The 26178-nt window shown below is 42.4% G+C and overlaps 1 protein-coding gene across 1 annotated transcript in view; it reads right to left on the reverse strand.

The window, feature by feature from the left end:
* Nucleotides 1-1273: 1273 nt before the first annotated feature.
* LOC311100470 (serine palmitoyltransferase 3-like) overlaps nucleotides 1274-26178 on the reverse strand; it is a 36407-nt gene continuing 11502 nt past the window's right edge. Inside the window, exons 3-4 of the mRNA XM_084141390.1 lie at nucleotides 5020-5149; nucleotides 1274-3756 (exon numbers count right to left, since the gene is read on the reverse strand). Of these exons, the coding sequence (XP_083997516.1) occupies nucleotides 3625-3756; nucleotides 5020-5149 (262 nt within the window). The 3' untranslated portion in view covers nucleotides 1274-3624. The remainder of the gene's footprint in view (nucleotides 3757-5019; nucleotides 5150-26178) is intronic.

Here is a 26178-nt window from a genome sequence, read left to right on the forward strand (position 1 = left end):
TATACTCAGTGTAGATATTAGGAAGGTGCTCCTAATGTTTGGGATACTCAGTATGTTGTTTATGTGATGGAAAATACACACACAGTTCATCTTCCCGTTGGGGTAGAACAAAAACAAGTGCAGACTAGACTGAACCTGACACGTTGAAGTATTTATCATCTGTCTAAATTCCTTCCTGCCTGTGTGTGTTAATCAAACGACCATTACCCCCCATACTGAGAGAATCCATGGCAGCCAACACTAACCAAACCTAGCAATTAGCACGCTAAAGGTTACTGCGTTCCAAATTACACACTATTCCCTACATATTGCACTAGTAAAAATCGAATCAAACGTTACTTGTCACATGCGCTGAATGCAACCTTACTGTGAAATGCTTACCATGCAATAAATAGGGAATAGTGTGGAATAGTGTGCCATTTGGATCACAGTAACCTTTAGCGTGCTAATTGCTAGGTTTGGTTTAGTGTCGGCTCAGGTGATGCATTCTCTGAATACTACCTACCTTCACACAACTCACTCAGACCGCGTGTGGCAACAGCTAGCACCTAAAGGCTTCGTACAGAACGAGAAGCCAAGACGTCCAGGTTATTTCTGTGCAAAGATCTGTTGGGATCGAATTGTATGTCGGATTGGTAAATGTATTATGTTATTAAGGGAAACATTCTGGTTTGCTGTAGAGACAGCATTACTTTTACTGGAACTTAAACAGCTTGTTGTGGAATCTTAACTGCGGTATTTTAACTAATTTATGTTAGTGAAAGATAGTCCTCTTCAGCATCAGATTCAGCCATCAGTATGTTATCATCAATGCGAGCTCAGAAGCACATGGAAGATATGCTGAAAAAAATGCATTATGTATTTAGGGGTAAAATGACAAAGAACCACTGCAACCACCTCAGTGAAGGACCTATCAGTGAAGGACCTATCAGTGAAGAACCTATCAGTGAAGAACCTATCAGTGAAGAACCTATCAGTGAAGGACCTATCAGTGAAGAACCTATCAGTGAAGGACCTATCAGTGAAGGACCTATCAGTGAAGGACCTATCAGTGAAGAACCTATCAGTGAAGAACCTATCAGTGAAGGACCTATCAGTGAAGAACCTATCAGTGAAGAACCTATCAGTGAAGGACCTATCAGTGAAGAACCTATCAGTGAAGGACCTATCAGTGAAGGACCTATCAGTGAAGGACCTATCAGTGAAGGACCTATCAGTGAAGAACCTATCAGTGAAGAACCTATCAGTGAAGGACCTATCAGTGAAGCCAAGAGGTAGAGTAACAAAGCAACGTTTAATAAACGCATCATACACACCAAGAGACAGACAGATACATTCATTAACGTAACATTAATTTAAAAATCAGATACATTAATTAACGTAACATTAATTTAAATCATGCCAGCCTGTTAACAACACATTCTTATTTACAATGACGGCCTGGAATGATTGGTTGCCTTGTATAATGATAAGAAATGTATATGATCGCTTAATTTACATTCTGATATAGACACATACTGAGAAGCGGAGCAAGAACCACCACACCTTTGGAACTGGGCTTTCCTTATGGTTGTATAAGGTATAGATGAGACCCCACTCTCTCAGTGCATTGGACTGGTATAGATCAGACCCCACTCTCTCAGTGCATTGGACTGGTCGAGATGAGACCCCACTCTCTCAGTGCATTGGACTGGTAGAGATCAGACCCCACTCTCTCAGTGCATTGGACTGGTAGAGATCAGACCCCACTCTCTCAGTGCATTGGACTGGTAGACATGAGACCCCACTCTCTCAGTGCATTGGACTGGTATAGATCAGACCCCACTCTCTCAGTGCATTGGACTGGTAGAGATGAGACCCCACTCTCTCAGTGCATTGGACTGGTATAGATCAGACCCCACTCTCTCAGTGTATTGGACTGGTATAGATGAGACCCCACTCTCTCAGTGCATTGGACTGGTAGAGATCAGACCCCACTCTCTCAGTGCATTGGACTGGTATAGATCAGACCCCACTCTCTCAGTGCATTGGACTGGTAGAGATGAGACCCCACTCTCTCAGTGCATTGGACTGGTAGAGATCAGACCCCACTCTCTCAGTGTATTGGACTGGTAGAGATGAGACCCCACTCTCTCAGTGCATTGGACTGGTAGAGATGAGACCCCACTCTCTCAGTGCATTGGACTGGTAGAGATGAGACCCCACTCTCTCAGTGCATTGGACTGGTAGAGATGAGACCCCACTCTCTCAGTGCATTGGACTGGTAGAGATCAGACCCCACTCTCTCAGTGTATTGGACTGGTAGAGATGAGACCCCACTCTCTCAGTGCATTGCACTGGTAGAGATGAGACCCCACTCTCTCAGTGCATTGGACTGGTAGAGATGAGACCCCACTCTCTCAGTGCATTGGACTGGTAGAGATGAGACCCCACTCTCTCAGTGCATTGGACTGGTAGACATGAGACCCCACTCTCTCAGTGCATTGGACTGGTAGAGATCAGACCCCACTCTCTCAGTGCATTGGACTGGTAGAGATGAGACCCCACTCTCTCAGTGCATTGGACTGGTAGAGATGAGACCCCACTCTCTCAGTGCATTGGACTGGTAGACATGAGACCCCACTCTCTCAGTGCATTGGACTGGTAGAGATCAGACCCCACTCTCTCAGTGCATTGGACTGGTAGAGATGAGACCCCACTCTCTCAGTGTATTGGACTGGTAGACATGAGACCCCACTCTCTCAGTGCATTGGACTGGTAGACATGAGACCCCACTCTCTCAGTGCATTGGACTGGTAGAGATGAGACCCCACTCTCTCAGTGCATTGGACTGGTAGAGATCAGACCCCACTCTCTCAGTGTATTGGACTGGTATAGATCAGACCCCACTCTCTCAGTGCATTGGACTGGTATAGATCAGACCCCACTCTCTCAGTGCATTGGACTGGTAGACATGAGACCCCACTCTCTCAGTGCATTGGACTGGTAGAGATGAGACCCCACTCTCTCAGTGCATTGGACTGGTAGAGATGAGACCCCACTCTCTCAGTGCATTGGACTGGTAGAGATCAGACCCCACTCTCTCAGTGCATTGGACTGGTAGAGATCAGACCCCACTCTCTCAGTGCATTGGACTGGTAGAGATCAGACCCCACTCTCTCAGTGTATTGGACTGGTAGAGATCAGACCCCACTCTCTCAGTGCATTGGACTGGTAGACATGAGACCCCACTCTCTCAGTGCATTGGACTGGTAGAGATGAGACCCCACTCTCTCAGTGCATTGGACTGGTAGAGATGAGACCCCACTCTCTCAGTGCATTGGACTGGTAGAGATCAGACCCCACTCTCTCAGTGTATTGGACTGGTAGACATGAGACCCCACTCTCTCAGTGCATTGGACTGGCAAGGAAGGCAGCGTCCCAACAATCTGTCATTGTGTGCACCTGTTCATTGCCCATTATGGACTCTGCCTAACCCATGATTACACCGATCCAGCTTTATAAATTTGTGGGGAGGAGTGCACAATTGCACACTTCGGGGTAAAGATCTAATTATTGGGACGTATGGCCATTCCCTGTCGGCATGGGACCACCATAACATACTCTCAGTGTAGAGTTCAGAGGTTATCCTATCAGTATATTAGCTGACTGTCCTGTGCCGTCGTTGTTATTGTGTTGCTGTGGGCGAGGACAATATTTCCTCTGGGAGAACTTCAGACACAGATCATCTCCTACCTCGTTCAGATCAAACAACACCTGGGGGGAGGAAAATACTGTGTTAGGGAGAGAGAGAGAGAGAGAGAGAGAGAGAGAGAGAGAGAGAGAGAGAGAGAGAGAGAGAGAGAGAGAGGGAGAGAAAGCATGGTGGCAGATTATCTGACCACTGTGAGTGATAGAAAACTGAGGAAAACACTGACTAGGTCTGTGAGCACAGCCTGCTATAGAGACCGGTCGTCACAGGCAAACCTGGCTGCCCAGAGAGGACAGGCTGTGCTTACTCTGCCCCCGGGGAGAGGTAGAGACAGAGCTGCATTTCCTATTACACTGTGACAAATACTCAGACCTAAGAGAAAATGTATTTCCCCAAATGATCATTCAGTAAAAAGAATTTGAAACTATAAAATATCAAATATTTATTGGGTGAAAAGCCAAAATGTGCAAATATGTGTCCTCCTGCCACAACCTGATGGACAGCCAGTGAAAAGTGTAATGTAATGTCAATAATATTTCCTGTTTTGTTTTGGCTTTCATACCGTGTAATGTGTCTTCTCAGTCAGGTTGAGACTGGTCGATTACTATTGCTTTAATTTATTGTTATTCTCATTAATATTGTTGTTGTAGTTGCTGTTAATGGTAATCCCAGAGGGAGGGAGGGAGGGAGGGAGGGGGACAGAGGGTGGGAGGGAGAGAGGGGGAGAGGGAGGGAGGGAGGGAGGGAGGGAGGGAGGGGGACAGAGGGTGGGAGGGAGAGAGGAGGAGATGGAGGGAGGGAGGGAGGGAGGGAGGGAGGGAGGAGGGGGAGAGGGAGGGAGGGAGGGGGACAGAGGGTGGGAGGGAGGGAGGGAGGGAGGGAGGGGGACAGAGGGTGGGAGGGAGAGAGGGGGAGAGGGAGGGAGGGAGGGAGGGGGACAGAGGGTGGGAGGGAGAGAGGGGGAGAGGGAGGGAGGGAGGGAGGGAGGGAGGGAGGGAGGGAGGGGGACAGAGGGTGGGAGGGAGGGGGACAGAGGGTGGGAGGGAGGGGGACAGAGGGTGGGAGGGAGGGAGGGAGGGGGACAGAGGGTGGGAGGGAGGGAGGGAGGGAGGGTGGGAGGGAGGGAGGGAGGGAGGGAGGGAGGGAGGGAGGGAGGGAGGGGGACAGAGGGTGGGAGGGAGAGAGGGGGAGAGAGAGAGATGTACATCTCTGTGCATAATGTGTGTCTCTGTGTGTGTGTGTCTCTGTGTGTGTGTGTCTCTCTGTGTGTGTGTCTCTATGTGTGTGTCTCTCTGTGTGTGTGTGTGTGTGTGTGTGTGTGTGCTCACCTGGTCGAGCATGGCCTTGGTGTGTGAAGCAGACAGACAGAAGCGTGCCCGTGCCTCTGTGATAGGCGTAGCAGGGAACCCTACCACCACCACTCCTATCTTCCTCTTCAGCATGGCACGAGAGAAAGCCCTACAGCAGGAGGACACAATGAACAAAACAAATCTATAAATCATATGTATTTAAAGCCTCTTTTACATCAACAGATGTCATAAAGGGGTTGAGGGATACGGGAGAAGAGGGTGTAGAATGGATAGACAATGCGTGGGTGGTAGACAGATAGAAACAAGTAAAGTTGGAGTGGTACAAGGGGAAGCATATGTGTGGAGACAGTGAAGAACGGGGGGGGGTGGTTAAGAGCGTTGGGCCGGTAACTGAAAGGTCGCTGGTTCGAATCCCCGAGCCAACTAGGTGAAAAATGTTGATGTGCCCCTAGGTGAAAAATGTCGATGTGCCCTTGAGCTAGGCACTTAACCCTAATTGCTCCTGTAAGTCGCTCTGGATAAGAGCGTCTGCTAAATGACTAAAATATAAATATATAAAGGGCTGATCAGTAACCGGCCTAGACAACCATGAACCAGCTTTACAGCATGACCCTGAACATACAGTAGTACCCTGAACATACAGTAGTACCCTGAACATACAGTAGTACCCTGAACATACAGTATGACCCTGAACATACAGTAGTACCCTGAACATACAGTAGTACCCTGAACATACAGTAGTACCCTGAACATACAGTAGTACCCTGAACATACAGTATGACCCTGAACATACAGTAGTACCCTGAACATACACTATGACCCTGAACATACAGTATGACCCTGAACATACAGTAGGACCCTGAACATACAGTATGACCCTGAACATGAACATACAGTATGACCCTGAACATACACTATGACCCTGAACATACACTATGACCATGAACATACAGTATGACCCTGAACATGAACATACACTATGACCCTGAACATACAGTATGACCCTGAACATACAGTATGACCCTGAACATGAACATACAGTATGACCCTGAGCATACAGTAGTACCTTAACATACAGTATGACCCTGAACATGAACATACAGTATGACCCTTCACATACAGTATGACCCTGAACATACAGTATGACCCTGAACATGAACATACAGTATGACCCTGAACATACAGTATGACCCTGAACATGAACATACAGTATGACCCTGAACATACAGTAGTACCCTGAACATGAACAACAGTGTGACCCTGAACATACAGTATGACCCTGAACATACAGTATGACCCTGAACATGAACATACAGTATGACCCTGAACATACAGTATGACCCTGAACATACAGTATGACCCTGAACATGAACATACAGTATGACCCTGAACATACAGTATGACCCTGAACATACAGTATGACCCTGAACATACAGTATGACCCTGAACATACAGTAGTACCCTGAACATACAGTATGACCCTGAACATACAGTAGTAGCCTGAACATACAGTATGACCCTGAACATACAGTATGAACCTGAACATACAGTATGACCCTGAACATGAACATACAGTATGACCCTGAACATACAGTAGTACCCTGAACATGAACATACAGTATGACCCTGAACATACAGCATGACCATGAACATACAGCATGACCCTGAACATACAGTATGACCCTGAACATACAGTATGACCCTTAACATACAGTAGTACCCTGAACATACAGTATGACCCTGAACATACAGTAGTAGCCTGAACATACAGTATGACCCTGAACATACAGTATGAACCTGAACATACAGTATGACCCTGAACATGAACATACAGTATGACCCTGAACATACAGTAGTACCCTGAACATGAACATACAGTATGACCCTGAACATACAGTATGACCCTGAACATACAGTATGACCCTGAACATACAGTATGACCCTGAACATGAACATACAGTATGACCCTGAACATACAGTATGATCCTGAACATGAACATACAGTATGACCCTGAACATACAGTATGACCCTGAACATACAGTATGACCCTGAACATACAGTATGACCCTGAACATGAACATACAGTATGACCCTGAACATATAGTATGACCCTGAACATGAACATTCAGTATGAACCTGAACATACAGTATGACCCTGAACATACAGTATGACCCTGAACATGAACATCCAGTATGACCCTGAACATAGAGTATGACCCTGAACATACAGTATTACTCTGAACATACAGTATGATCCTGAACATACAATATGACCCTGAACATGAACATACAGTATGGTCCTGAAAATACAGTAGTACCCTGAACATACACTATGACCCTGAACATACAGTATGACCCTGAACATACAGTATGACCCTGAACATACAGTATGACCCTGAACATGAACATACAGTATGACCCTGAACATACAGTATGACCCTGCACATACAGTATGACCCTGAACATACAGTATGACCCTGAACATGAACATACAGTATGACCCTGAACATACAGTATGACCCTGAACATGAACATACAGTATGACCCTGAAAATACAGTATGAACCTGAACATACAGTATGACCCTGAACATGAACATACAGTATGACCCTGAACATGAACATACAGTATGACCCTGAACATGAACATACAGTATGACCCTGAACATACAGTATGACCCTGAACATGAACATACAGTATGACCCTGAACATACAGTATGACCCTGAACATACAGTATGACCCTGAACATAAAGTATGACCCTGAACATGAACATACAGTATGACCCTGAACATACAGTATTACCCTGAACATGAACATACAGTATGACCCTGAACATACAGTATGACCCTGAACATGAACATACAGTATGACCCTGAACATAGAGTATGACCCTGAACATACAGTAGTACTCTGAACATACAGTATGATCCTGAACATGAACATACAGTATGGTCCTGAAAATACAGTAGTACCCTGAACATACAGTATGACCCTGAACATACAGTATGACCCTGAACATACAGTATGACACTGAGCATACAGTAGTACCCTGAACATACAGTATGACCCTGAACATGAACATACAGTATGACCCTTCACATACAGTATGACCCTGAACATACAGTATGACCCTGAACATGAACATACAGTATGACCTTGAACATACAGTATGACCCTGAACATGAACATACAGTATGACCCTGAACATACAGTATGACCCTGAACATGAACATACAGTATGACCCTGAACATACAGTAGTACCCTGAACATGAACATACAGTATGACCCTGAACATACAGTATGACCCTGAACATACAGTATGACCCTGAACATGAACATACAGTATGACCTTGAACATACAGTATGACCCTGAACATGAACATAAAGTATGACCCTGAACATACAGTATGACCCTGAACATGAACATACAGTATGACCCTGAACATACAGTATGACCCTGAACATGAACATACAGTATGACCCTGAACATACAGTATGACCCTGAACATACTGTATGACCCTGAACATAAAGTAAGACCCTGAACATACAGTAGTACCCTGAACATACAATTTGACCCTGAACATACAGTATGACCCTGAACATACACTATGACCCTGAACATACAGTATGACCCTGAACATACACTATGACCCTGAACATACAGTATGACCCTGAACATACAGTAGTACCCTGAACATACAGTATGACCCTGAACATGAACATACAGTATGACCCTGAACATACAGTATGACCCTGAACATACAGTATGACCCTGAACATACAGTAGTACCCTGAACATACAGTATGACCCTGAACATACAGTATTACCCTGAACATGAACATACAGTATGACCCTGAACATACAGTATGACCCTGAACATACAGTATGACCCTGAACATACAGTAGTACCCTGAACATACAGTATGACCCTGAACATACAGTAGTAGCCTGAACATACAGTATGACCCTGAATATACAGTATGACCCTGAACATACAGTATGACCCTGAACATGAACATACAGTATGACCCTGAACATACAGTAGTACCCTGAACATGAACAACAGTATGACCCTGAACATACAGTATGACCCTGAACATACAGTATGACCCTGAACATGAACATACAGTATGACCCTGAACATACAGTATGACCCTGAACATGAACATACAGTATGACCCTGAACATACAGTATGACCCTGAACATGAACATACAGTATGACCCTGAACATACAGTATGACCCTGAACATACAGTAGTACTCTGAACATACAGTATGATCCTGAACATACACTATGTCCCTGAACATACAATATGACCCTGAACATGAACATACAGTATGGTCCTGAAAATACAGTAGTACCCTGAACATACAGTATGACCTTGAACATACAGTATTACCCTGAACATGAACATACAGTATGACCCTGAACATACAGTATGACCCTGAGCATACAGTAGTACCTTAACATACAGTATGACCCTGAACATGAACATACAGTATGACCCTTCACATACAGTATGACCCTGAACATACAGTATGACCCTGAACATGAACATACAGTATGACCCTGAACATACAGTATGACCCTGAACATGAACATACAGTATGACCCTGAACATACAGTAGTACCCTGAACATGAACAACAGTGTGACCCTGAACATACAGTATGACCCTGAACATACAGTATGACCCTGAACATGAACATACAGTATGACCCTGAACATACAGTATGACCCTGAACATACAGTATGACCCTGAACATGAACATACAGTATGACCCTGAACATACAGTATGACCCTGAACATACAGTATGACCCTGAACATACAGTATGACCCTGAACATGAACATACAGTATGACCCTGAACATACAGTATGACCCTGAACATGAACATACAGTATGACCCTGAACATACAGTATGACCCTGAACATGAACATACAGTATGACCCTGAACATACAGTATGACCCTGAACATACTGTATGACCCTGAACATAAAGTAAGACCCTGAACATACAGTAGTACCCTGAACATACAGTTTGACCCTGAACATACAGTATGACCCTGAACATACACTATGACCCTGAACATACAGTATGACCCTGAACATACAGTAGTACCCTGAACATACAGTATGACCCTGAACATACAGTATGACCCTGAACATGAACATACAGTATGACCCTGAACATACAGCATGACCATGAACATACAGTATGACCCTGAACATACAGTATGACCCTGAACATACAGTATGACCCTGAACATACAGTATGACCCTGAACATACAGTAGTAGCCTGAACATACAGTATGACCCTGAACATACAGTATGACCCTGAACATACAGTAGTACTCTGAACATACAGTATGATCCTGAACATACACTATGTCCCTGAACATACAATATGACCCTGAACATGAACATACAGTATGGTCCTGAAAATACAGTAGTACCCTGAACATACAGTATGACCTTGAACATACAGTATTACCCTGAACATGAACATACAGTATGACCCTGAACATACAGTATGACCCTGAGCATACAGTAGTACCTTAACATACAGTATGACCCTGAACATGAACATACAGTATGACCCTTCACATACAGTATGACCCTGAACATACAGTATGACCCTGAACATGAACATACAGTATGACCCTGAACATACAGTATGACCCTGAACATGAACATACAGTATGACCCTGAACATACAGTAGTACCCTGAACATGAACAACAGTGTGACCCTGAACATACAGTATGACCCTGAACATACAGTATGACCCTGAACATGAACATACAGTATGACCCTGAACATACAGTATGACCCTGAACATACAGTATGACCCTGAACATGAACATACAGTATGACCCTGAACATACAGTATGACCCTGAACATACAGTATGACCCTGAACATACAGTATGACCCTGAACATGAACATACAGTATGACCCTGAACATACAGTATGACCCTGAACATGAACATACAGTATGACCCTGAACATACAGTATGACCCTGAACATGAACATACAGTATGACCCTGAACATACAGTATGACCCTGAACATACTGTATGACCCTGAACATAAAGTAAGACCCTGAACATACAGTAGTACCCTGAACATACAGTTTGACCCTGAACATACAATATGACCCTGAACATACACTATGACCCTGAACATACAGTATGACCCTGAACATACAGTAGTACCCTGAACATACAGTATGACCCTGAACATACAGTATGACCCTGAACATGAACATACAGTATGACCCTGAACATACAGCATGACCATGAACATACAGTATGACCCTGAACATACAGTATGACCCTGAACATACAGTATGACCCTGAACATACAGTATGACCCTGAACATACAGTAGTAGCCTGAACATACAGTATGACCCTGAACATACAGTATGAACCTGAACATACAGTATGACCCTGAACATGAACATACAGTATGACCCTGAACATACAGTAGTACCCTGAACATGAACAACAGTGTGACCCTGAACATACAGTATGACCCTGAACATACAGTATGACCCTGAACATGAACATACAGTATGACCCTGAACATACAGTATGAACCTGAACATACAGTATGACCCTGAACATGAACATACAGTATGACCCTGAACATACAGTATGACCCTGAACATGAACATACAGTATGACCCTGAACATACAGTAGTACCCTGAACATGAACATACAGTATGACCCTGAACATACAGTATGACCCTGAACATACAGTATGACCCTGAACATGAACATACAGTATGACCCTGAACATACAGTATTACCCTGAACATGAACATACAGTATGACCCTGAACATAGAGTATGACCCTGAACATACAGTAGTACTCTGAACATACAGTATGATCCTGAACATACACTATGACCCTGAACATACAATATGACCCTGAACATACAATATGACCCTGAACATACAATATGACCCTGAACATGAACATACAGTATGACCCTGAACATACAGTATGACCCTGAACATACAGTATGACCCTGAACATACAGTATGACCCTGAACATGAACATACAGTATGACCCTGAACATACAGTATGACCCTGAGCATACAGTAGTACCCTGAACATACAGTATGACCCTGAACATGAACATACAGTATGACCTTGAACATACAGTATGATCCTGAACATACAGTATGACCCTGAACATACAGTATGACCCTGAACATACAGTATGACCCTGAACATACAGTATGACCCTGAGCATACAGTAGTACCCTGAACATACAGTATGACCCTGAACATGAACATACAGTATGACCTTGAACATACAGTATGATCCTGAACATGAACATACAGTATGACCCTGAACATACAGTATGACCCTGAACATACAGTATGACCCTGAACATACAGTATGACCCTGAACATACAGTATGACCCTGAACATGAACATACAGTATGACTCTGAACATACAGTAGTACCCTGAACATGAACATACAGTATGACCCTGAACATACAGTATGACCCTGAACATACAGTATGACCCTGAACATGAACATACAGTATGACCCTGAACATACAGTATGACCCTGAACATACAGTATGACCCTGAACATGAACATCCAGTATGACCCTGAACATAGAGTATGACCCTGAACATACAGTATTACTCTGAACATACAGTATGATCCTGAACATACAATATGACCCTGAACATGAACATACAGTATGGTCCTGAAAATACAGTAGTACCCTGAACATACAGTATGACCCTGAACATACAGTATGACCCTGAACATACAGTATGACCCTGAGCATACAGTAGTACCCTGAACATACAGTAAGACCCTGAACATACAGTATGACCATAAACATACAGTATGACCCTGAACATACAGTATGACCCTGAACATACAGTATGACCCTGAACATGAACATACAGTATGACCCTGAACATACAGTATGACCCTGAACATACAGTATGACCCTGAACATGAACATACAGTATGACCCTGAACATACAGTATGACCCTGAACATGAACATACAGTATGACCCTGAACATACAGTATGACCCTGAACATACAGTAGTACTCTGAACATACAGTATGATCCTGAACATACACTATGACGCTGAACATACAATATGACCCTGAACATGAACATACAGTATGGTCCTGAAAATACAGTAGTACCCTGAACATACAGTATGACCTTGAACATACAGTATGACCCTGAACATACAGTATGACCCTGAGCATACAGTAGTACCTTAACATACAGTATGACCCTGAACATGAACATACAGTATGACCCTTCACATACAGTATGACCCTGAACATACAGTATGACCCTGAACATGAACATACAGTATGACCTTGAACATACAGTATGACCCTGAACATGAACATACAGTATGACCCTGAACATACAGTATGACCCTGAACATACAGTATGACCCTGAACATACAGTATGACCCTGAACATGAACATACAGTATGACCCTGAACATACAGTATGACCCTGAACATACATTATGACCCTGAACATACAGTATGACCCTGAGCATGAACATACAGTATGACCCTGAACATACAGTATGACCCTGAACATACAGTATGACCCTGAACATGAACATACAGTATGACCCTGAACATACAGTATGACCCTGAACATGAACATACAGTATGACCCTGAACATACAGTATGACCCTGAACATGAACATACAGTATGACCCTGAACATACAGTATGACCCTGAACATACTGTATGACCCTGAACATAAAGTAAGACCCTGAACATACAGTAGTACCCTGAACATGAACATACACTATGACCCTGAACAAACAGTATGACCCTGAACATACAGTATGACCCTGAACATACAGTATGACCCTGAACATGAACATACACTATGACCCTGAACAAACAGTATGACCCTGAACATACACTATGACCCTGAACATAAAGTATGACCCTGAACATACAGTAGTACCCTGAACATACAGTATGACCCTGAACATACAGTATGACCCTGAACATGAACATACAGTATGACCCTGAACATACAGCATGACCATGAACATACAGTATGACCCTGAACATACAGTATGACCCTGAACATACAGTATGACCCTGAACATGAACATACAGTATGACCCTGAACATACAGTAGTAGCCTGAACATACAGTATGACCCTGAACATACAGTATGAACCTGAACATACAGTATGACCCTGAACATGAACATACAGTATGACCCTGAACATACAGTATGACCCTGAACATACAGTATGACCCTGAACATACAGTATGACCCTGAACATACAGTATGACCCTGAACATACAGTAGTAGCCTGAACATACAGTATGACCCTGAACATACAGTATGAACCTGAACATACAGTATGACCCTGAACATGAACATACAGTATGACCCTGAACATACAGTAGTACCCTGAACATGAACAACAGTGTGACCCTGAACATACAGTATGACCCTGAACATACAGTATGACCCTGAACATGAACATACAGTATGACCCTGAACATACAGTATGACCCTGAACATGAACATACAGTATGACCCTGAACATACAGTATGACCCTGAACATACAGTATGACCCTGAACATACAGTATGACCCTGAACATGAACATACAGTATGACCCTGAACATACAGTATTACCCTGAACATGAACATACAGTATGACCCTGAACATAGAGTATGACCCTGAACATACAGTAGTACTCTGAACATACAGTATGATCCTGAACATACACTATGACCCTGAACATACAATATGACCCTGAACATGAACATACAGTATGGTCCTGAAAATACAGTAGTACCCTGAACATACAGTATGACCCTGAACATACAGTATGACCCTGAACATGAACATACAGTATGACCCTGAACATACAGTATGACCCTGAACATGAACATACAGTATAACCCTTCACATACAGTATGACCCTGAACATACAGTATGACACTGAACATGAACATACAGTATGACCTTGAACATACAGTATGACCCTGAACATGAACATACAGTATGACCCTGAACATACAGTATGACCCTGAACATACAGTATGACCCTGAACATACAGTATGACCCTGAACATGAACATACAGTATGACTCTGAACATACAGTAGTACCCTGAACATGAACATACAGTATGACCCTGAACATACAGTATGACCCTGAACATACAGTATGACCCTGAACATGAACATACAGTATGACCCTGAACATACAGTATGACCCTGAACATACAGTAGTACCCTGAACATACAGTAGTACCCTGAACATACAGTATGACCCTGAACATACAGTAGTACCCTGAACATACAGTATGACCCTGAACATACAGTAGTACCCTGAACATACAGTATGACCCTGAACATACAGTATGACCCTGAACATGAACATCCAGTATGACCCTGAACATAGAGTATGACCCTGAACATACAGTAGTACTCTGAACATACAGTATGATCCTGAACATACACTATGACCCTGAACATACAATATGACCCTGAACATGAACATACACTATGACCCTGAACAAACAGTATGACCCTGAACATACAGTATGACCCTGAACATACAGTATGACCCTGAACATGAACATACACTATGACCCTGAACAAACAGTATGACCCTGAACATACACTATGACCCTGAACATAAAGTATGACCCTGAACATACAGTAGTACCCTGAACATACAGTATGACCCTGAACATACAGTATGACCCTGAACATGAACATACAGTATGACCCTGAACATACAGCATGACCATGAACATACAGTATGACCCTGAACATACAGTATGACCCTGAACATACAGTATGACCCTGAACATGAACATACAGTATGACCCTGAACATACAGTAGTACCCTGAACATGAACAACAGTGTGACCCTGAACATACAGTATGACCCTGAACATACAGTATGACCCTGAACATGAACATACAGTATGACCCTGAACATACAGTATGACCCTGAACATGAACATACAGTATGACCCTGAACATACAGTATGACCCTGAACATACAGTATGACCCTGAACATACAGTATGACCCTGAACATGAACATACAGTATGACCCTGAACATACAGTATTACCCTGAACATGAACATACAGTATGACCCTGAACATAGAGTATGACCCTGAACATACAGTAGTACTCTGAACATACAGTATGATCCTGAACATACACTATGACCCTGAACATACAATATGACCCTGAACATGAACATACAGTATGGTCCTGAAAATACAGTAGTACCCTGAACATACAGTATGACCCTGAACATACAGTATGACCCTGAACATGAACATACAGTATGACCCTGAACATACAGTATGACCCTGAACATGAACATACAGTATAACCCTTCACATACAGTATGACCCTGAACATACAGTATGACACTGAACATGAACATACAGTATGACCTTGAACATACAGTATGACCCTGAACATGAACATACAGTATGACCCTGAACATACAGTATGACCCTGAACATACAGTATGACCCTGAACATACAGTATGACCCTGAACATGAACATACAGTATGACTCTGAACATACAGTAGTACCCTGAACATACAGTATGACCCTGAACATGAACATACAGTATGACCCTGAACATACAGTATGACCCTGAACATGAACATACAGTATGACCCTGAACATACAGTAGTACCCTGAACATGAACAACAGTGTGACCCTGAACATACAGTATGACCCTGAACATACAGTATGACCCTGAACATGAACATACAGTATGACCCTGAACATACAGTATGACCCTGAACATACAGTATGACCCTGAACATGAACATACAGTATGACCCTGAACATACAGTATGACCCTGAACATACAGTATGACCCTGAACATACAGTATGACCCTGAACATACAGTAGTACCCTGAACATACAGTATGACCCTGAACATACAGTAGTAGCCTGAACATACAGTATGACCCTGAACATACAGTATGAACCTGAACATACAGTATGACCCTGAACATGAACATACAGTATGACCCTGAACATACAGTAGTACCCTGAACATGAACATACAGTATGACCCTGAACATACAGCATGACCATGAACATACAGCATGACCCTGAACATACAGTATGACCCTGAACATACAGTATGACCCTTAACATACAGTAGTACCCTGAACATACAGTATGACCCTGAACATACAGTAGTAGCCTGAACATACAGTATGACCCTGAACATACAGTATGAACCTGAACATACAGTATGACCCTGAACATGAACATACAGTATGACCCTGAACATACAGTAGTACCCTGAACATGAACATACAGTATGACCCTGAACATACAGTATGACCCTGAACATACAGTATGACCCTGAACATACAGTATGACCCTGAACATGAACATACAGTATGACCCTGAACATACAGTATGATCCTGAACATGAACATACAGTATGACCCTGAACATACAGTATGACCCTGAACATACAGTATGACCCTGAACATACAGTATGACCCTGAACATGAACATACAGTATGACCCTGAACATATAGTATGACCCTGAACATGAACATTCAGTATGAACCTGAACATACAGTATGACCCTGAACATACAGTATGACCCTGAACATGAACATCCAGTATGACCCTGAACATAGAGTATGACCCTGAACATACAGTATTACTCTGAACATACAGTATGATCCTGAACATACAATATGACCCTGAACATGAACATACAGTATGGTCCTGAAAATACAGTAGTACCCTGAACATACACTATGACCCTGAACATACAGTATGACCCTGAACATACAGTATGACCCTGAACATACAGTATGACCCTGAACATGAACATACAGTATGACCCTGAACATACAGTATGACCCTGCACATACAGTATGACCCTGAACATACAGTATGACCCTGAACATGAACATACAGTATGACCCTGAACATACAGTATGACCCTGAACATGAACATACAGTATGACCCTGAAAATACAGTATGAACCTGAACATACAGTATGACCCTGAACATGAACATACAGTATGACCCTGAACATGAACATACAGTATGACCCTGAACATGAACATACAGTATGACCCTGAACATACAGTATGACCCTGAACATGAACATACAGTATGACCCTGAACATACAGTATGACCCTGAACATACAGTATGACCCTGAACATAAAGTATGACCCTGAACATGAACATACAGTATGACCCTGAACATACAGTATTACCCTGAACATGAACATACAGTATGACCCTGAACATACAGTATGACCCTGAACATGAACATACAGTATGACCCTGAACATAGAGTATGACCCTGAACATACAGTAGTACTCTGAACATACAGTATGATCCTGAACATGAACATACAGTATGGTCCTGAAAATACAGTAGTACCCTGAACATACAGTATGACCCTGAACATACAGTATGACCCTGAACATACAGTATGACACTGAGCATACAGTAGTACCCTGAACATACAGTATGACCCTGAACATGAACATACAGTATGACCCTTCACATACAGTATGACCCTGAACATACAGTATGACCCTGAACATGAACATACAGTATGACCTTGAACATACAGTATGACCCTGAACATGAACATACAGTATGACCCTGAACATACAGTATGACCCTGAACATGAACATACAGTATGACCCTGAACATACAGTAGTACCCTGAACATGAACATACAGTATGACCCTGAACATACAGTATGACCCTGAACATACAGTATGACCCTGAACATGAACATACAGTATGACCTTGAACATACAGTATGACCCTGAACATGAACATAAAGTATGACCCTGAACATACAGTATGACCCTGAACATGAACATACAGTATGACCCTGAACATACAGTATGACCCTGAACATGAACATACAGTATGACCCTGAACATACAGTATGACCCTGAACATACTGTATGACCCTGAACATAAAGTAAGACCCTGAACATACAGTAGTACCCTGAACATACAATTTGACCCTGAACATACAGTATGACCCTGAACATACACTATGACCCTGAACATACAGTATGACCCTGAACATACACTATGACCCTGAACATACAGTATGACCCTGAACATACAGTAGTACCCTGAACATACAGTATGACCCTGAACATGAACATACAGTATGACCCTGAACATACAGTATGACCCTGAACATACAGTATGACCCTGAACATACAGTAGTACCCTGAACATACAGTATGACCCTGAACATACAGTATTACCCTGAACATGAACATACAGTATGACCCTGAACATACAGTATGACCCTGAACATACAGTATGACCCTGAACATACAGTAGTACCCTGAACATACAGTATGACCCTGAACATACAGTAGTAGCCTGAACATACAGTATGACCCTGAATATACAGTATGACCCTGAACATACAGTATGACCCTGAACATGAACATACAGTATGACCCTGAACATACAGTAGTACCCTGAACATGAACAACAGTATGACCCTGAACATACAGTATGACCCTGAACATACAGTATGACCCTGAACATGAACATACAGTATGACCCTGAACATACAGTATGACCCTGAACATGAACATACAGTATGACCCTGAACATACAGTATGACCCTGAACATGAACATACAGTATGACCCTGAACATACAGTATGACCCTGAACATACAGTAGTACTCTGAACATACAGTATGATCCTGAACATACACTATGTCCCTGAACATACAATATGACCCTGAACATGAACATACAGTATGGTCCTGAAAATACAGTAGTACCCTGAACATACAGTATGACCTTGAACATACAGTATTACCCTGAACATGAACATACAGTATGACCCTGAACATACAGTATGACCCTGAGCATACAGTAGTACCTTAACATACAGTATGACCCTGAACATGAACATACAGTATGACCCTTCACATACAGTATGACCCTGAACATACAGTATGACCCTGAACATGAACATACAGTATGACCCTGAACATACAGTATGACCCTGAACATGAACATACAGTATGACCCTGAACATACAGTAGTACCCTGAACATGAACAACAGTGTGACCCTGAACATACAGTATGACCCTGAACATACAGTATGACCCTGAACATGAACATACAGTATGACCCTGAACATACAGTATGACCCTGAACATACAGTATGACCCTGAACATGAACATACAGTATGACCCTGAACATACAGTATGACCCTGAACATACAGTATGACCCTGAACATACAGTATGACCCTGAACATGAACATACAGTATGACCCTGAACATACAGTATGACCCTGAACATGAACATACAGTATGACCCTGAACATACAGTATGACCCTGAACATGAACATACAGTATGACCCTGAACATACAGTATGACCCTGAACATACTGTATGACCCTGAACATAAAGTAAGACCCTGAACATACAGTAGTACCCTGAACATACAGTTTGACCCTGAACATACAGTATGACCCTGAACATACACTATGACCCTGAACATACAGTATGACCCTGAACATACAGTAGTACCCTGAACATACAGTATGACCCTGAACATACAGTATGACCCTGAACATGAACATACAGTATGACCCTGAACATACAGCATGACCATGAACATACAGTATGACCCTGAACATACAGTATGACCCTGAACATACAGTATGACCCTGAACATACAGTATGACCCTGAACATACAGTAGTAGCCTGAACATACAGTATGACCCTGAACATACAGTATGACCCTGAACATACAGTAGTACTCTGAACATACAGTATGATCCTGAACATACACTATGTCCCTGAACATACAATATGACCCTGAACATGAACATACAGTATGGTCCTGAAAATACAGTAGTACCCTGAACATACAGTATGACCTTGAACATACAGTATTACCCTGAACATGAACATACAGTATGACCCTGAACATACAGTATGACCCTGAGCATACAGTAGTACCTTAACATACAGTATGACCCTGAACATGAACATACAGTATGACCCTTCACATACAGTATGACCCTGAACATACAGTATGACCCTGAACATGAACATACAGTATGACCCTGAACATACAGTATGACCCTGAACATGAACATACAGTATGACCCTGAACATACAGTAGTACCCTGAACATGAACAACAGTGTGACCCTGAACATACAGTATGACCCTGAACATACAGTATGACCCTGAACATGAACATACAGTATGACCCTGAACATACAGTATGACCCTGAACATACAGTATGACCCTGAACATGAACATACAGTATGACCCTGAACATACAGTATGACCCTGAACATACAGTATGACCCTGAACATACAGTATGACCCTGAACATGAACATACAGTATGACCCTGAACATACAGTATGACCCTGAACATGAACATACAGTATGACCCTGAACATACAGTATGACCCTGAACATGAACATACAGTATGACCCTGAACATACAGTATGACCCTGAACATACTGTATGACCCTGAACATAAAGTAAGACCCTGAACATACAGTAGTACCCTGAACATACAGTTTGACCCTGAACATACAATATGACCCTGAACATACACTATGACCCTGAACATACAGTATGACCCTGAACATACAGTAGTACCCTGAACATACAGTATGACCCTGAACATACAGTATGACCCTGAACATGAACATACAGTATGACCCTGAACATACAGCATGACCATGAACATACAGTATGACCCTGAACATACAGTATGACCCTGAACATACAGTATGACCCTGAACATACAGTATGACCCTGAACATACAGTAGTAGCCTGAACATACAGTATGACCCTGAACATACAGTATGAACCTGAACATACAGTATGACCCTGAACATGAACATACAGTATGACCCTGAACATACAGTAGTACCCTGAACATGAACAACAGTGTGACCCTGAACATACAGTATGACCCTGAACATACAGTATGACCCTGAACATGAACATACAGTATGACCCTGAACATACAGTATGAACCTGAACATACAGTATGACCCTGAACATGAACATACAGTATGACCCTGAACATACAGTATGACCCTGAACATGAACATACAGTATGACCCTGAACATACAGTAGTACCCTGAACATGAACATACAGTATGACCCTGAACATACAGTATGACCCTGAACATACAGTATGACCCTGAACATGAACATACAGTATGACCCTGAACATACAGTATTACCCTGAACATGAACATACAGTATGACCCTGAACATAGAGTATGACCCTGAACATACAGTAGTACTCTGAACATACAGTATGATCCTGAACATACACTATGACCCTGAACATACAATATGACCCTGAACATACAATATGACCCTGAACATACAATATGACCCTGAACATGAACATACAGTATGACCCTGAACATACAGTATGACCCTGAACATACAGTATGACCCTGAACATACAGTATGACCCTGAACATGAACATACAGTATGACCCTGAACATACAGTATGACCCTGAGCATACAGTAGTACCCTGAACATACAGTATGACCCTGAACATGAACATACAGTATGACCTTGAACATACAGTATGATCCTGAACATACAGTATGACCCTGAACATACAGTATGACCCTGAACATACAGTATGACCCTGAACATACAGTATGACCCTGAGCATACAGTAGTACCCTGAACATACAGTATGACCCTGAACATGAACATACAGTATGACCTTGAACATACAGTATGATCCTGAACATGAACATACAGTATGACCCTGAACATACAGTATGACCCTGAACATACAGTATGACCCTGAACATACAGTATGACCCTGAACATACAGTATGACCCTGAACATGAACATACAGTATGACTCTGAACATACAGTAGTACCCTGAACATGAACATACAGTATGACCCTGAACATACAGTATGACCCTGAACATACAGTATGACCCTGAACATGAACATACAGTATGACCCTGAACATACAGTATGACCCTGAACATACAGTATGACCCTGAACATGAACATCCAGTATGACCCTGAACATAGAGTATGACCCTGAACATACAGTATTACTCTGAACATACAGTATGATCCTGAACATACAATATGACCCTGAACATGAACATACAGTATGGTCCTGAAAATACAGTAGTACCCTGAACATACAGTATGACCCTGAACATACAGTATGACCCTGAACATACAGTATGACCCTGAGCATACAGTAGTACCCTGAACATACAGTAAGACCCTGAACATACAGTATGACCATAAACATACAGTATGACCCTGAACATACAGTATGACCCTGAACATACAGTATGACCCTGAACATGAACATACAGTATGACCCTGAACATACAGTATGACCCTGAACATACAGTATGACCCTGAACATGAACATACAGTATGACCCTGAACATACAGTATGACCCTGAACATGAACATACAGTATGACCCTGAACATACAGTATGACCCTGAACATACAGTATGACCCTGAACATACAGTATGACCCTGAACATACAGTATGACCCTGAAAATACAGTATGAACCTGAACATACAGTATGACCCTGAACATGAACATACAGTATGACCCTGAACATGAACATACAGTATGACCCTGAACATGAACATACAGTATGACCCTGAACATACAGTATGACCCTGAACATGAACATACAGTATGACCCTGAACATACAGTATGACCCTGAACATACAGTATGACCCTGAACATACAGTATGACCCTGAACATGAACATACAGTATGACCCTGAACATACACTATGACCCTGAACATGAACATACAGTATGACCCTGAACATAGAGTATGACCCTGAACATACAGTAGTACTCTGAACATACAGTATGATCCTGAACATACACTATGACCCTGAACATACAATATGACCCTGACCATGAACATACAGTATGGTCCTGAAAATACAGTAGTACCCTGAACATACAGTATGACCCTGAACATACAGTATGACCCTGAACATACAGTATGACACTGAGCATACAGTAGTACCCTGAACATACAGTATGACCCTGAACATGAACATACAGTATGACCCTTCACATACAGTATGACCCTGAACATACAGTATGACCCTGAACATGAACATACAGTATGACCTTGAACATACAGTATGACCCTGAACATGAACATACAGTATGACCTTGAACATACAGTATGACCCTGAACATGAACATACAGTATGACCCTGAACATACAGTATGACCCTGAACATACAGTATGACCCTGAACATACAGTATGACCCTGAACATACAGTAGTAGCCTGAACATACAGTATGACCCTGAACATACAGTATGACCCTGAACATACAGTATGACCCTGAACATGAACATACAGTATGACCCTGAACATACAGTAGTACCCTGAACATGAACATACAGTATGACCCTGAACATACAGTATGACCCTGAACATACAGTATGACCCTGAACATACAGTATGACCCTGAACATGAACATACAGTATGACCCTGAACATACAGTATGACCCTGAACATGAACATACAGTATGACCCTGAACATACAGTATGACCCTGAACATGAACATACAGTATGACCCTGAACATACAGTATGACCCTGAACATGAACATACAGTATGACCCTGAACATAAAGTAAGACCCTGAACATACAGTAGTACCCTGAACATACAGTTTGACCCTGAACATACAGTATGACCCTGAACATACACTATGACCCTGAAAATACAGTATGACCCTGAACATACACTATGACCCTGAACATACAGTATGACCCTGAACATACAGTAGTACCCTGAACATACAGTATGACCCTGAACATACAGTATTACCCTGAACATGAACATACAGTATGACCCTGAACATACAGCATGACCATGAACATACAGTATGACCCTGAACATACAGTATGACCCTGAACATACAGTATGACCCTGAACATACAGTAGTACCTGAACATACAGTATGACCCTGAACATACAGTAGTAGCCTGAACATACAGTATGACCCTGAACATACAGTATGAACCTGAACATACAGTATGACCCTGAACATGAACATACAGTATGACCCTGAACATACAGTAGTACCCTGAACATGAACAACAGTATGACCCTGAACATACAGTATGACCCTGAACATACAGTATGACCCTGAACATGAACATACAGTATGACCCTGAACATACAGTATGACCCTGAACATGAACATACAGTATGACCCTGAACATACAGTATGACCCTGAACATACAGTATGACCCTGAACATGAACATACAGTATGACCCTGAACATACAGTATGACCCTGAACATGAACATACAGTATGACCCTGAACATAGAGTATGACCCTGAACATACAGTAGTACTCTGAACATACAGTATGATCCTGAACATACACTATGACGCTGAACATACAATATGACCCTGAACATGAACATACAGTATGGTCCTGAAAATACAGTAGTACCCTGAACATACAGTATGACCTTGAACATACAGTATGACCCTGAACATACAGTATGACCCTGAGCATACAGTAGTACCTTAACATACAGTATGACCCTGAACATGAACATACAGTATGACCCTTCACATACAGTATGACCCTGAACATACAGTATGACCCTGAACATGAACATACAGTATGACCTTGAACATACAGTATGACCCTGAACATGAACATACAGTATGACCCTGAACATACAGTATGACCCTGAACATACAGTATGACCCTGAACATACAGTATGACCCTGAACATGAACATACAGTATGACCCTGAACATACAGTATGACCCTGAACATACATTATGACCCTGAACATACAGTATGACCCTGAGCATGAACATACAGTATGACCCTGAACATACAGTATGACCCTGAACATACAGTATGACCCTGAACATGAACATACAGTATGACCCTGAACATACAGTATGACCCTGAACATGAACATACAGTATGACCCTGAACATACAGTATGACCCTGAACATGAACATACAGTATGACCCTGAACATACAGTATGACCCTGAACATACTGTATGAC

The sequence above is a fragment of the Coregonus lavaretus genome (assembly GCF_964263955.1).
Source record: "Coregonus lavaretus genome assembly, chromosome: 25".
NCBI classification, from domain to species: Eukaryota; Metazoa; Chordata; class Actinopteri; order Salmoniformes; family Salmonidae; genus Coregonus; species Coregonus lavaretus.